The 16,421-nt window shown below is 31.4% G+C and overlaps 1 protein-coding gene across 1 annotated transcript; it reads right to left on the reverse strand.

The window, feature by feature from the left end:
- Positions 1-6,626: 6,626 nt before the first annotated feature.
- LOC132756795 (complement C1q tumor necrosis factor-related protein 5-like) lies at positions 6,627-9,490 on the reverse strand. The gene is made up of 3 exons (XM_060747932.1): positions 9,428-9,490; positions 8,289-8,375; positions 6,627-7,790 (listed from the first exon to the last, which is right to left on the reverse strand). The coding sequence occupies exons 1-3, from the start codon at positions 9,462-9,464 to the stop codon at positions 7,375-7,377; spliced, it is 540 nt and encodes a 179-aa protein (XP_060603915.1). The 5' UTR covers positions 9,465-9,490; the 3' UTR covers positions 6,627-7,374.
- Between the last annotated feature and the right edge of the window lie 6,931 nt (positions 9,491-16,421).

Raw genomic sequence — 16,421 nt, forward strand, 5'->3', positions numbered from 1 at the left:
AAATCTGAACTTCGGACCTTTAACTTCTGAAATTAGTGTTCTACCTCTAGGTCGCTGCCTGTGATGGTGGTTGTGGTGCTGTCACTCGATAGAGGGAAAGACTATAGCTTAAACCGTTAAATATAAAGGTTGTTTAAGTCATATTTAACCAGTTTGAAGATGCCCTCCTTCCGGACCTACGAAGTAAGAAAATGAATTAAAAGATAACATTTATCTATATCTTTATCATCCATGCATCAATTGTTTATAAATATATCTGGCTTATATCACATAGTTAGAAACTTTAAAAATCGTGATGTAGGAAATCAAAAAGTCAAAGTGTATCTTTACAGCATCCTGTTAAAAAAGAACATTCTAAACAGATGGAATTTTGATCTGGCTTCAATTAATTTTATCTAATCAATTTACATAACCCAGGCGGTGTTACCAGAAAAATATATGAACAACTATTATAAACCATCAGGTTTATGGTCAATTAATTGTTATCTCTATGGAAAGGTAAACACTGTAAACACTTGCTTTGATTAAGAATATTATATATTAAACTGATTTCATCCTATATTGCTGTTATTATATTGCCTCTTCACTTGAATAATGTTGAAGCAGCAAGTTTTAAGATAAAAGCTTAAGAATTAGAAAATTGTTAAAATGACACAAATAGTGAAAACAGCTGAGCTGGCGCAGAGAACAAAATATGTAAACATAGAACTAATTGGTAGAAAAAAAAACTTGATACGGATGTTTTACAGTATCTTCGGTAAATATAGTGCAAACGCCTTGTAATGATATTACACTTCTAACAGATCAAGAAGTTACATAACGTAGGATTATCTATTCAGTCCAATTATAAGATGCATATTATTAATTTATTGTAAAAATATTTTACCGACTATCTTAATGTAATATCATTATCTATGTTTGCACCTTTATCTTAAAAAAACAAGCGCTTCAGAGCAAAGAGCAATTTATATACTGTTGACGTAATTGCATATAAGAATAAATTATCATAAAATATTTAATTGTAATATGAATAAAGTATACCAATCAACTGATATTTTATGGGAAAGTAATACTTTATTAACATATTCTTAAAAGAAGTATTAAACAACTGGAAATTAATGCCCATGAACCAATAATCAGCAGCGTTTATTCCCGCATATTTAACAGCAAAAGATTATATAAAGCCCCATTAATGAACTCTAAAAAGAAATATTTTCTCATCGTTTATCTCGTCATATCTTTATTTAAAAAAATATTAAATTAAAAGAATTCGCATTATCCGCAATACAATAGGAAAATATTTGAAATTGAACATTTGTTAGCAATTAACTTGATATTTGGAGAAACTCCTTGTTTAAGGTTTGATATAAAGGTTTGACATAACCGGATAATGAATCACGTATGATTTTAAGACAATATGTTCGAGTATTTGAATTGTTTCTTAACGGAAGTAGTCGGACAATATATTACACGTTATCTCTTAAAGCATGTTTAAAATTGAAACAATGACCAACTTTTAATGACATATTTTCTTGTTTACAACAAAGACGAAAATCCATCAACGTCAAGGTATAAGTAAACTTTTTGATTATGGCAATCGTGGATATAAAGCTATGAGTCTTTAGTAAAGTTAGGAATACTATGTTGTATGTAAATGATATCAGCTGATTACTTGGCATTTAGAATTAAGAAAGACATGACTTTAATTTCCATTTGTGGAATACCACAGATATTCATAGAAGTTCTAGCGTTATATAGTGCTATAATGAGACAAATACCTTTTTATTAGCCAACAAGCTTTCGGTGCATAATTCACGAAACTGGCGCAATCTTATATTTGACACTGATAGTGTGACATGTGTCTCAGGTTTATCAAAAACAATATACTTATATACACTTTAAAACTTTAGATTTAAACACGAAAACTGATCGTATAAACATCTTATAATGAGGTTTAGAATATAATGTTTTTGCAGCCACAAATTAATCTCTTATGTAATTACTGTGACACATATTTACTCACTGTTGTTCTTGTTTTGCATAATTGTGCGTTACTATTGCACTTTGATTCATCAAAATATACAAAATGTTTATTATCTAAATGTCATTCATAACGTAATCAGATTAACAGAACAATATTGTTTGTAAGCTTTCGACAACAGATAGTTAGTACATATTCTACCACTTTAAAACAGTAAGTGAAAATTGTCGGCCAATATGATACTGTTTGTATAAACTGATGTACTAAATTTGAATTTATTTGCAATAATATGCCTTTCATATTTTACAGATGAATCTTTTAGTGTGTTCTTATTTTTTCTCTCATTTTAAATTAACAAATCAAAACAATGTTTAATATATATTGATCTAGACCTATTTGTCCTAAGATAATTAAAAAGCAAAAAGTTATAAAACAATATCAAGTTTATTTCGTATTTCATCATATTAATGTTTTATCTTTATAATGTGTACCTTCTATCCTTTTGATAAATATCATCTTTAACCTTTTAGCAATGAGAACCTCATTTGATAAGGACAGCTGTAAAATATCGGAGGGACTTGTAGTTTGATTCTGTTAGAGAAACTGTTATATTTATTCAATGACAATCTGTGTGTTTGAATATGAGACCCGTATATCTTAGCACAAATGCAATGAGATCAAAACTGAAGAAATATTCAATAGGTGTCACAATGCAATTATATCACAATAACTATTCTGAAAACAAAAATGCAATAATAACAGTTAGAAATACAGGATTCAATTGATTTTATGAAATAGCCGTGATTGAATTTCAAACCAATTCTTTTGAGGTGATATTGCGATCTTTTAACAGTTTAGTTATTGATACAGCATACGACTGTGACTGCTAAAGCCTTGTAATTGTGACAAAAGCATGATAATATTTGAATAATTATCAAATTGTTAAAAATGGTTCAAGATACCAATTTACAGCAACATCTTAATTAATTTTATCAGTTTATAAGAACTTTTTCGGCTTGCCTGGTATAAAGACACATTATACATGTGCATGATACTGCAGTCGAATTTTTATTAAATTTACAGCTTTAAGTTACGTATTGGCGTATCAACACACTCAAGAATGTTGTTTTTTTTGCTGGTTTTTAGCACGCTGAGTGCTTTCACTGTCAGCAATAAACTTATTCATTTTCAATAAAAGCTAGATTTATTTGATAAGTTGCTCACTGATCTGCTTGATTTATAATCTAGATATATCCCTATTGCAGAAATGATGAGCACTGACAGATAGCATTTAAAAACTTATGTGTAATGAATTTAGCTTTATTGAAAACTTTTTTTGCTCGGACGTTTTTTTAAAGAAACATTTGTTTGTAAAGATAAATGTGACCTAACCTAAATTATCAGTACTTGAATGTTCGGGAAGATAATTATGCTTCGATTTTCATATCTGCATCTTAAACGTGATGATAATAATTTGTGATGGATTCATTGGAAATTGTGGTCACGAATTTTATGGCTAGATAAATCAAGGCATAGAACATATCTCAAGTTTAAAGATATCAACCGTTAATTTTATCTAGGAACTGTGATAATTTAGTCAATTCACCGAAGTATACGTGTATCAATTTCGCATCTTAATATCAAACTTCAATCGGTACGTTACTTGGTAACTGCATAATTATTTCTTTAACCGCTTGTTTTATTTTTAAGTTTTGTATATTCTGTACATGAAAGAATAGTCAAATGTTAGAACACATCGGAATTATTTGCATTAAAATATCGGTAATTTACGCGTTTTATCATTTTTGAAATACATGCATGTTTTCTGTCTTTTACATATATTGGCTTATTACTTAATAGCATATTTTGCCATTGAAACGAATACATGCTAACGGTAAACACGAGTTTCATGGCGTTCAAATAATAAAGCTCTTCCCCCATTCTTTCTCTTTTTTTTTCATCTTAATTTTCTTCTTCCCCTTTTCCTTTTTGATCTTTTTTTTATCATGTTTTAGAGCTGAATGAAGAATTTTTGTCATGAAAGTAGGAAAATATGACAAAAAAGTAGTATTTGACTTCCATACAAAATCATTGTATCTGTACTTATTGCCAAAAAGCAACAGAAGTAAAAGATTGCTCAGATAATTGGCAATGTGTAACATTTTATGTAAGTTATAACAGAACACAGAAAGTTAATGAAATAGAAATATTTCTGGCCTTTACAAACCATTTCTCATACAAGTAAATAAATAGGACATTTACCTGACCATTTTATTTTTGAAGATATGTTCTATTTTCGAAGTTCAGAACTATTCACTAAGTAGGGGAAATAGTGTGTAAGCGGCCGGTTAGCTCAATCGATAGAGTCGAGGTACGGTATTTCGATAGTATCTTGTTCAAGTCCCGGTCAGGCTGCCTTTTATTTTTATTCTATTTTTGAGCCCTTCTTTTAAGTGTAGAGAAAAATAAAGTGATTTTACCTTAGTGCAAAAAAAAAAAAATAAGTTGAAGTGATATGACTTACACACCTCGACGCTCCTCTACATCAAAGTAACAAAATACCTTATTTCAATTATCGCTAATAAAAAAACAACATATATTCAGGTCACCTTCCTGTCTATCACATATCAAAGTACTTATTATACAATACAGAAATAATTATCATCATTTCATACAACTCATTCCATTTAAAACGTGTATATATTTTAAATTTCGGCATTTACCAAAGTTTAATATTACAAATGAAAGGTTAATTAGAATAAGCGGCTTATTTAACATGAACAACTAGTATCTTTAAAATGGAATACCTTGTTTTCCTTTTATTTTATCTACTTATATCTATGTCAGCTGTTTGTATTGACAATATTCCCTATGGTGCACTGAAATCCCCACCGGTTTTAACTGTACTTCACGAGCTTTTTCACCAGTTTGATACTTTCAACTTGGAGAAAAGCTATTATCTGTCCTATTATAAAGACCCAGCCTCAGATCCCCGCGTTCCAATGAACTACAGAGGTGTTAGTCTGCTCTCGTGTACAAGCAAATTATTTAGTGCATTTATGAACAAAAGAATAACAAATTATTTAGAGACCTCGAACACACAAGTAGACGAACAGAATGGCTTCCGAAGAAACCGCTCATGTGAGGATCACGTGTTTGCACTGAACATCATCATTCGGAATAATTCGGCTGTTTTTACCGTCTTTATAGACCTTCAAAAATGTTTTGATTTCATCAATCTGAAATGATGCCGTATAAATTACTTCTTAACGGTATTGACGGGAAGCTGTATTTAAATCGATCAACATTCTAGTTCTTGTGTTAGGATAAATAACAAGCTTACTGAGTGGTTTGACTGTAACTCCGGAGCAAAGCAAGGAGACAATCTGTCACCGACAATCTTCTCCGTTTTCAAAAATGATTTCGTGAATGAAATTGAGGATCTTAATATTGGTTTCGAAATAGGAGGAAGAAAGATCCCATCATTACTGTACGCAGACGACATTGTCTTACTAGCAGAAACAGAAAACAACCTTCAAATACTATTAGATGCACTTCATGAATGATGTAAGAGTTTGCGCGTCCTGATAAACAGTGAAAAATCTAAATGCGTTCACTTCCGGGAAGAGAGAGCGAAGCAAACGACACAGGACTTTAGAATATGAAATAACGTGCTTGAAAATGTTTAGATTTACAAGTATCTTGGATTTGTATTCAGCAGTAATAGAAATTTCTCGTGTAAAGCAGAAACTCTCGGAAAAGGCGCAGGAAGAGCACTCGGAAAGATAATATCAAAAATTCATTCATTAAAATCTATTGGTATTAAAACCTTTGAAAAACTGTATAATTTGTGTTTAGTACCAATATTAGATTAGTGCTCTGGCGTTTGGGGAAACCGGAAATTCCAGAGTTTAGAAAATGTGCAGCACCGATCAATCAGGTATTATCTGGGTGTTCACCGTCTTGCACCTGTACTTGCCATAACGGGAGACGTCGCGTGGCTGCCGGGAAATTATAGACGGTGGATTAATATTATCCGTTACTGGAATAGACTTCTTTCATTCAATGAAAATCGTCTAACAAGGAAAATATTTGAAATGGATTATAGTTTATGTTCAAATTATTGGTGTAGTGATCTGAAGAAATGTTATCCTTAATCGGTCTAACAGAGTACTACAACAACAAAATGGTTATAAATATTGACCTTTGCCCGCTCTAAGATCTTTGAATACTATAGTCGCATATGGAAAATCGGGATAGAAAACGTATCTAAGCTAAGGACTTATACTTCATTCAAAACAGAAAAATATGTCTCTTTGAGTATGAAAAGAAACGAACGATCACTTCTTGCCCAGTTAAAATGTGGCATTTTGCAATTACGCGTTGAGACAGGACGTTACATTGGGGAACGTGTTGAAGATAGACTCTGTAGATTTTGTACTGATCGGTGTATTGAAAACGAAGAACATTTCGTAGTAAAGTGCTCATTTTATAGACATATACGTTCTGAATACTTTGGTGAACTATTTAATACAAACGATTTTAACTCAAAGACTGATTCAGAAAAATTAGTTTATTTGATAAATAACAAATCTAGCTAAATACATTGTAAAATCATACTTTTACAGACGTGAAAGCATTTACAGATAAATTTATAGTTATAGCTACGATTTTTTACAAATGAATTTGTTAATATATTTATTTATGACTTTATGTAAATATTTCATGTTTATTGAAGGTGTCTTATAGGCCTATTGGGCCGGGTGTATTTAATATGTTGTATTATTTGAATTTGTAAAATATGTTTACACATGTCACTATAATAAATAAATTACTTACTTACTATGTGTATTGTTATATGTGTATTCTGATAAACATGGCAAAATACAATATCTTTTCTAAGATTTGTAATAAAAATATCGTCATACGATAATCATTGTATGTAAATATATACAAATTTTGATATATTTAGTCATAATCAAAAAGCCAAATATGTAAAGTAAGCCTAGTTAAAACTGAAAGTACATCATAAATTATTTCCTTGAAATCCTGACGTCGTTGTTGTATATCGTATTTAATAAAAATAATTTTAGATTTGATGACAGCAGTATTAATTGATTCACCTAAACATTTTTCAGAAGAAGGAAATCTTGTTAAATATTAAGGCTAGACACTTCGGCTTTCAAGAACAAACACAGTGAACACAACATGATTAATAGTCTTCATAACATCTAGATATATTATAGATACAACAGAGGGTTTCTACTTATTTCACAAAAAAAAACTTTTTTGTTATATTTAGTCTTAATAGATTGAAACAATTTACACGAAAATATGTTTGTACAAATATATAAATATGGTTTTTACTGATATCAATGTTCATTGTTATTTATTCAGTTATTGACAAGCATGCCACTAAAAGTGATCATCCTTTCTGAGTTTTGGAAAAGCTGGCGGTTGGAACCTGACGATGTTGATTTGACCCAAACTTTTTCTCCTGATTTAACCCTCGCTATTGCTGCAAACGCACTACATGGGTATTGAGCATTTCCATAGTTCATATCAGCTGCAATAACTTTACCTTCTAACACTAGACCAATAAAAGCATACTCTCCTATATAAACACATGTATGCACAGAAAACTGGTACAGTCCTCCAACTGGTGCTGTGAAAAGTCCAGTAGAAGTGTCGTAGCCTGTTCCCTCGTTTATCAGACTTTTCGAAAATATAATAATCTCATCTGTAGTATCAAGAACCAAATCTGCCACGTGATGTGCATGGAAAGCGATCGAAGGTCGTTCAAGTTTTCCTGAGAATAGGAAAAATAGTAAAGTAAGTATGTGTTTCTTTATGATTTAATTTTTGTTTGTATATAGGGTACATTTATATAAACATAAGAATTATAATGCGTATTAAATAACCGATGGTTAAATTCAAAGAGTATGGTTGAATTTAATTTGGCATTTCATTTGTAATATAAGCGTTAGGAAATAATTTATGGATATATTCATATATGAAAAACATGATATTTTAAAGCTTTAATGGAAACATGTTTACAAAATAAAGATGATGAATTGTATTCAAAATTAGTATATATACATGTAATTAAATAAGTTTAAAGATTATGGCAGTACTAGTTTATAGTTAACGCAAAAGGTTAGTTAAATTCTTAATATTTCAAACTGACGTATTATAGAACTTGAATACACTTTAAAACAATCAATTGAATATCATATAATTAAATAAGATTTTATGAAACACAGTTTAGAAAATTATAATTCCGTGGATGTAGAATGAGAAAAAATACCTTGAAGTTGAGTAAGTTCTTCTCTTTTAGCTTCCATGTCACTCGTGAGGTTTGTTCTTGTCTGCTCAAATAATTTCTTGAAGGATCCTGTAAAAATAATATCAAAGTACACTTACTAACGGTAATCAAAGTTCAATAAGTATTATATGTGTTATCATGTGTACATATGAACTGTATGCAGAAAGTGTTGCTGATAATACGAAACTTGATTCGAAATATAGTTTTACATAGACACTAGTGTTCTAGTGTTACTCTTGAAATAAAACTTAAATCAAAACAACCTGCATTCTAATATATATTCTAATTTTCTATAATCAAATTTCAATTGATTTTTTAGAATTTCTATTAGCTGGAGTGTTGGCCATTTCCTGACGTAATTCAATATAAGATTAATGTAACAAAAAGTCAGGGAATATGTTAACTAATAAGAAACACCAATGTGTTGAGTTAGCGGTTGTCTTCATGGAAACATGATTGTTAGGTATAGTAATCTTAACATAAATATTCACTGCGATTCTTGTTTTCTATAGATCAGAAGTATACAAAAGAGCGAAATATCTCAAATCTAGAAATTTAGCAGTGTTCTTGGACGCACCAACTAGATAGAGCACGAGATAAACACACGACAGAATGGGACAGAAGAGTAACAATTAACTGATGTATTTGAGGAATTTTATACATGTTCATGCTTGTACTAGCACATTGTTAAGCACGAGGTTGTTAATTACCAATCAATTTTATGAAAATTTACCATTCTTATTGTTATTGTTTTTAGTTGTTGTTTTTTTTTACATGATTTTCACCTTTCCCTTTTTCTATTTATTGCTTGCATCAATAAAAGTTATGCAATATTAACACTGACATTTAGGTAAATATGTCAGCATTGTAACTGGTGTATGAAACGTCTTCTTTTTTAAAGTTTATGATTCTTTAAATTTTAAATGTTCCACGCATTTATCATATTACAGATTTTCTCATTTCAGTTTTAATGAAGCAATACGAATTGTTACTTTATATTGATTCAGCCCTTAACAACAATCAGTTGTAAATTACATACTAAAGATATAAGTCATTTTTTGCATTGCATTAGTATACAAATATCATTTTATAACAATGTAGATCTGAGGTTTATATTTTACCTTCTCTCCTTTCTATCTCGTCACTTCTCTTTAACATTTCGTCCGTTATGTTTCCTCTAAAATCGGTTATGTTCTCCTTCATATCTGCAAACATGTCTGTAAAATCTGAAATTGCTCGTTTAATGTCACCTAATGTACGGATGACATTATCCTCAGTTTTCTTAACTTCATTCACCATTGTTTCTACCTTAATTTCAGTTCTTATCATTTTCTCTAAAAGCTGTTCTTCATATGCAAATTTAGAACAAACAGGCTCTCTAGCCTCAGAAAAATTATTACTATATATTCCAACGACAATAGCAAATGACAATAACAATGAGAAACCCATTTTGATGAGGAAAGTTGAAAAATAAAATCAGAAAATGTATCTGAATATGACTCGCTGAGAGAAACAATTGTATTTATACAAGGAAATATGCGTTGTTATTTGAGTATGAGGCCCGTTATGAGATTGTTAGTATAGTTGTTTAGCATAAATGCACTGAAATACGGTATCGAAGGAAATCCCTTAGATACAGTTTGAGGAATACACTTTGATTTTACTTTACATAGACCGCCCTTCCCACACTGCAAATAAGGAGAACACCGATCGCGTTCACACTTGTTCAATTTTGGAACATTTTGCGTTATATTTTGAATACCTGTGTTCAGCGAAGGTGTTCTATGTACGAGTTGAACACTTATAACTTGAACGACCGTGTTCAATGGCAGTCCTTCTGACTAAACAACATGAAAGTATTTGAGATTTTTAGTACTTGGGTATGTTTTTTGGTCAATGTATTGTAATTGATGTTAGATTTACGCAATTCAATACGTGATGGTGCTTTAATAATGTTGAACATAATATGAACAGTTGCGTTCATTCAGAACGTGTCTAAAAATAGAATTTTGACAATTTGTGACGTCATAATGAGCATTCGCACGAGTGCACCAATTCAAGTACAACAACAACAAGTAAGCGTCGGCGAAACGCAAGCTGAAGCATTCGGAACTGCCACGGCTATTATCTATAATAACCTCGGGAACAATACGGATTGAAAGTAGTTCTACCACGTGGTTTTAGATGTAAACAGTAAAACGAATGTATATATTTGACATCTAATGTCTGTTCCGGTTCTCTTATGCTTGAATATGTCTGACAACAATTTGTAATTTAAATATGCCCACTGATGTTCGATTTTAAACACATCTGACTAAATGTCAACAGGTTGTTTTTTTTGTACTTTCTGTTTCTGCAACCATAGTAATAAATATAAAAAAAATAATGTATTGTTTGATTTTATACCTATGAATTCACTTATTTTAGGTGGACTTTTACTACATATATTGGAAATAAACTTGTCAACAACTCCCAGTATTTAATTAATATTTGTTTACATATTTAGTTTCTTAGCGTAGGTTAGACCGAAAGACCACATCCGTTCTGTGTATTCATACTATTGTGTTAGAGGTCTTTATCCGAATACTGACGGAAAGTGCCGAGTAGTTGCGATTGAAGCTGAAGAAAAATACGGTCTAAACTTTAATCAAGTCGATCTAACATATACTTTATTAGTATCCATAAATTTAATTTTTATTAAATGGGTTTATGTACAGTATAGAACTAAGTAGACATGTTGTTGTAGTTCACAATGGCATAACGTGTCTCTATTATTTTTACAAGGAGTAGATATGTGAGATTGTAGATTTTTCTGAGCAGTCGGGGTTATTTAGATGCTAAGATAAATGACTTTTAAATTTTTTGTGTGTAGTTCTTTATATGATATATTTTTTTATATTTTAATAGGATAGCGAGTACATCTAAGTACTGTACATGTATACTGTTGTTTCAAGCAGTGCTGAACGCTTTGAACTGCTGTATAGATCTACAGAAACTGGAGCAAAATATTTACAGAAATAATTTAAGAAGCCCAGGGGCGTACCTCGGCTTATTATGAGTGTACGCCGAGTGCCGGTTTTTGACCGAAGGATCGCCAGAGATCAAAGATAGCTATGTGCTATAACTAAGGATTTAGGGGATATTTAATCTAATTGTACTCTACTATTGTCTTTATCTATAGTTATGAAAATAACATCAAGTACATATATTGAATGTGAGAAATAGCACGAAGTCTAACGTGTACACTGTTTTAAATAGTTCAAAAGTTATTTGCTTTTAGAAAAAACGAAACATAGCCAGGCGTCTCTTTTGTAAAAAGATGGGTTTAATTTCCTTTTGTAACAAGTTTAGTTTTTTCTTTGTTATTTTTCTTTTGTTTCACCATAACTTAACGTGAGATATAATCAAGGAAAATATGCTTTAAAATGATCTGTATGACTTTAATACAAACACAACAGCTTAAATGTTTAGTGTAACGAAAAGGTTATCGTATTCACAGCTAAAATGTAGTATCGCACGATCATTTAGCTTCCTTAAAATATTTTTAATGCGTATTATGTCAATGTTGTGGACAATAAATATTGTCTTTAACATTTTTGTTCTCAACTCTAGTCTTTTAATTTCCATTCGAAATATTTAAGTTATTTCATTACGAAGTTAAATGCCTCACGCACATAAAGCATGTTGGTATCAACAGACTCGCCAATTTGTTATCTTAAGTCGGCGAAAATAAATGAATTTAGACATGATGTGTCTTATATGGTTATACATTGTTCTCGTTGTATATTTGTCTATGTTTAAATATGTATAGATGAGACTACGTATAATAAAGAATATATTAAAACGTGATGAATGTTCCTTGTGCAGTGTTGAAATATATAAAAAATTATACTGTTTAAGAAATAACAAACTCTATATGTAAAATCGGTAGCGCTTTCAATGCTTTCTTCGCATATCTTCAGCCGAAACTTTAATAAACATATAAACAAATGACGTAACGTCATGAAAAAAAGCGGGAACGTTAAATAATAACGTATTTCCCGGCAAACACAATACTGAAAAATAGAGAATACGGACATTGAGCATAATCCGTTCAATCTGGCAGTGAATTAATGACATTTATTAAAGGGAGGTAATAAAATTCACAAGTTAATGATTTTATGGCCACAAATTGTATGGTAATTAACAATTTTTACTCAATAAATATTGGTAAATAAACGAACAATTGGACTGAATAAAATCACAATCGTTTCTTTCATAATTAAAAATGAAGAGATTGTAATAAATATGAAGTACTTGTATATATATACCTTGTTAAATGATTATTAACAATGAGCATTTAGCTGTGGTTTTAATAACTTGATTAAAAGTTTTTCTTTTTCTTCTCTAAAATTATCACTTTCGATTAATATCTTTTATTACATGTTTTGCAGTAGATTACTGAATTATAACGGTTAATTATATTCTGATAATTTCACAGTAATTATTACCAAATATAATTTCACAGTAGCCGAACTATATTTGGCGTAAAAATAAAATATTTATCATTAATGAATGTTTTTTTTCAGCGGAAATGTAGTCAATCATAATAACAAATGTACGTGATAACTGTAGTTCGTACATATTTACGAACGTTGTGCTGAAAAACATCTAAAATCTAAAAATAATCATGGAATTATATTTTGCTTCAACATTGTGACGTCATTATTTGATGACGTCATGAAGATAAGAGCATGACGTTACGCGGCAAAAATCAGTAAAATGGTGTAAAAATCGTTAAAAATCATGAAATAAACAGAAAATTTGTTTGTTTTACATGTAAGATCAAATAATATTTCACTCGTGAACCCCAGCTATTATATTTTCACTCGTGGCTACGCCACTCGTGGAAAATATTGCATCTGGTGTTCACTCGGTGAAATATTTTTCGATCTTACACTGAAACAAACAAATATCCTCTATATATAGAGGGAAAATGCTAAATTTACTTATTTAATTTTATTTATTGAGTAAAAATTGTTAATTACCATACAATTTGTGGCCATAAAATCATTAACTTGTGAATTTTATTACCTCCCTTTAATAAATAGAGGATATTGAATGAGTGTAAGTTCAATACTGAATTTATTGCACGAGTTGAATAAAATTATATTATGCGAGCCTCTGGCGAGCATAATATTATTTTATTCAACGAGTGCAATAAATTCAATAATGAACTTACACGAATTTAATATTCTATTAGCACATACCCAAAATAAAGACCGTTTAAAGTGAAATAAGATTCATTTTTCATTGACGCGTCTATAGTTTAACGCTAACATTTAGCGCGTCTTTACACTATGTTTGTATAACGCTAATGACGTCACGTCAAAATATATGCACGGCCGTGCAATACCATATTTACGGAGTCGCAAAATCGGCACGGGTGTGTGATAAATGTCATTAATTCACTGCCAGATTGTACGGATTATGCTCAATGTCCGTATTCTCTATTTTTCAGTATTGTGTTTGCCGGGAAATACGTTATTATTTAACGTTCCCGCTTTTTTTCATGACGTTACGTCATTTGTTTATATGTTTATTAAAGTTTCGGCTGAAGATATGCGAAGAAAGCATTGAAAGCGCTACCAATTTTACATATAGAGTTTGTTATTTCTTAAACATTATAATTTTTTATATAAAGAATATATATATACAGTAGAAACAATTTTCTGTAGTGATATTTTTTGTAAATACTTTTATTACATGCTTTTCGATGGTTTATAGAAATATATCAGTGATATAAAAACTGGTAATTTCACTGCTTGAAACAGTGAAATTACCACTTTGATAATTTCACTGTTTTGAATTTAAGCCCCTTACGTTGTTTCAGTGAAATACCAGCGTGCACAGAACTGGGTACCATTTTAATGACGTGACGTCGTAAATGACGTCACGTTGTATTATTATTTGGCGCGCTTTTCATTCAGTATTAGGTTAAATGTCTTTTAAAAACGTTTCTTTGCATATAATAAAAAGAAAATTTGTTTAGTTTAGTGTAAGATCGAAATATATTTCACTTTGTGAACACCAAAGGTTCATATTTCACTCGCGACTGCGCCACTCGTGAAATACACCTTTTGGTGCTCACTCGGTGAAATATATAGAGGATCTTGAATGAGTGTTTATGTTGTATTGAATTTATTAAACGAGTCATCTGAAAACGATAAAAACGAGGCTCTGCCGAGTTTTTATCGTTTTCAGATGACGAGTTTAATAAATTTAATACAACATAAACACGAAATTAAGATTCTATTTATGACATGACCAGAAAAAGCGCCCTGATAAACGAAGAAAATAAATTGCTGTGCCTTTTTTCTATATAAGGAGAAATGGGTCGAAGTTGTTATACGGTTTCTGACCCTCATGCGCTAAAAAAAGTAGTACTAGTTAAAACAGTTTTTTAAGGAAAAACTAGTTTGCTTACTGACATATAATATCACATTTATTTCGTCAAATTCATAACATGTTTTTATAGCAATAACAAGACTTAATATCATTCATTTTTAAAAATATCACATTGTCACCATCTTACTCATGACGTCACTGTTCATGTGTGTAAAGTTTGATAACCGGCATCTTGCATATGAACTCGAAATTAATCACTATCGCTGTCTATGTATAGTGCACGTTTGTGGCCTGAATTTTGATTTAATTTGGAGTCATTTTGATGAACATGCACATGAAATGTTCCACCATGTATGGGAGCGCTGAAAATACTCTGAAACCCACCGGATACATGAAGATTGGACCTTGAATCGGTGTTGACATGTGCTGTGTTATGGTTTATTGTGCAGAATTTGAACACGGCTATGGAATGGGATTCGCTGGATTGTTTTCTTTTACATTGGAATGAAGGATGTCGGATATTTGTCTGTGCTGATTCTGATTTATGTGACTATAATTGTTGATGGATGCTATATTCTTATGACCGGATATTTGCATAATTTGGTTAGGAGGAATGTTACTGTCGTTCAATTTTTGAACAAGGTATTTTCGTGCACTGTGATTAGTAAGGCGTTTACTTGAATTTAAACCAGAATGCTGGACCATTCTCTTCATCATTGATCCTAGTTTGTTGATTCCTACTGGATTTCGTTTAAACCAGGTGTCACGGGTGAAGGTAAGTGGATAGTTGTAGTTGCAATATAAAATGGATGGTCAAATTCAGAATAATTCATTGACGTTTTTCAGCGTACAATTTGTAAACGGCAATCGGGCATCGATCATGATTTACAAAATTTGCCCACATCTTAGGTTTTATTACCCTCACATCTCTCGGATTTTCACCGGACCGTGTTTTGGTTTTGTCTCTCCGAAAATTGCAAGTTTATTCATGTCCGTTATCATCGGCCATTAATGAAATATCTCCCCAGCACATATCACGGTGTTCTTGACAACTTCTAAGTCCAAAATGTATGGTATTGACAGCCAAAGTGTTTGAAGTATAGTGTCCGGTGTTCTTTTGCCGAAAAGTTGGTCAAGTTCCATAAATGGTCTATATCTTTGTTAGACAGCGGTTCACTTTTTTTTTGGCAAGTTACCCCTCCCACTCTTTTTTAAGCTGTCGTTGTTTCATAGACAGTGTCTCTCGAACTTTAGCAAATCCAGGGCCCAAAGCAATGGTTTGTTCATAACCTTTTCGACGTAACTGCCGATCAAAACTAGATATCATTCCACGCAGGACTGAAGGCTCATACTCGTGTCCATTTTGCTTTCTGACACTGACTAAAAACCGGCAAAGTAATGAGGACAATTTCATTTTTCTGGAATTTCTCAATTTCACGATTTTCTTGTTTATCTCAGGTTTCTTCAAGAAAGATTTCAGAATTTTCAAATCATTAACAGTTTTTATGAGAGTGTTTTTATTACTTTGCTCGTGGTTAAAGGCGTCAACATCCAGAGTCAGAGACAATATTAAATCTGGACCTTGGCCGTGGAGTCTGTTCGGACATAGCGTTCATCTCGTCGGTAGGCACCAATCGTCAAATCTCTCCCTTTCGAGTTTCAACTTCAAAGTTACTGTCAACTAGCCTGACCATGTAGCTCGTGGTGAACCCCGCGGTAAAACTATCT

The sequence above is a fragment of the Ruditapes philippinarum genome, unplaced genomic scaffold (genome assembly GCF_026571515.1).
Source record: "Ruditapes philippinarum isolate M1 unplaced genomic scaffold, ASM2657151v2 ctg5610_1_1_1_1, whole genome shotgun sequence".
Taxonomy (NCBI): domain Eukaryota; kingdom Metazoa; phylum Mollusca; class Bivalvia; order Venerida; family Veneridae; genus Ruditapes; species Ruditapes philippinarum.

Coding starts and splice junctions, on each gene's coding strand:
- LOC132756795 (XM_060747932.1), bottom strand. CDS start 9,464: ATGTTAAAGAGAAGTGACGAGATAGAAAGGAGAGAAG. Junction 8,376..9,427: donor CGAGATAGAAAGGAGAGAAG/GTAAAATATAAA, acceptor TTATTTTTACAG/GATCCTTCAAGAAATTATTT. Junction 7,791..8,288: donor AGAACTTACTCAACTTCAAG/GTATTTTTTCTC, acceptor TCCTATTCTCAG/GAAAACTTGAACGACCTTCG.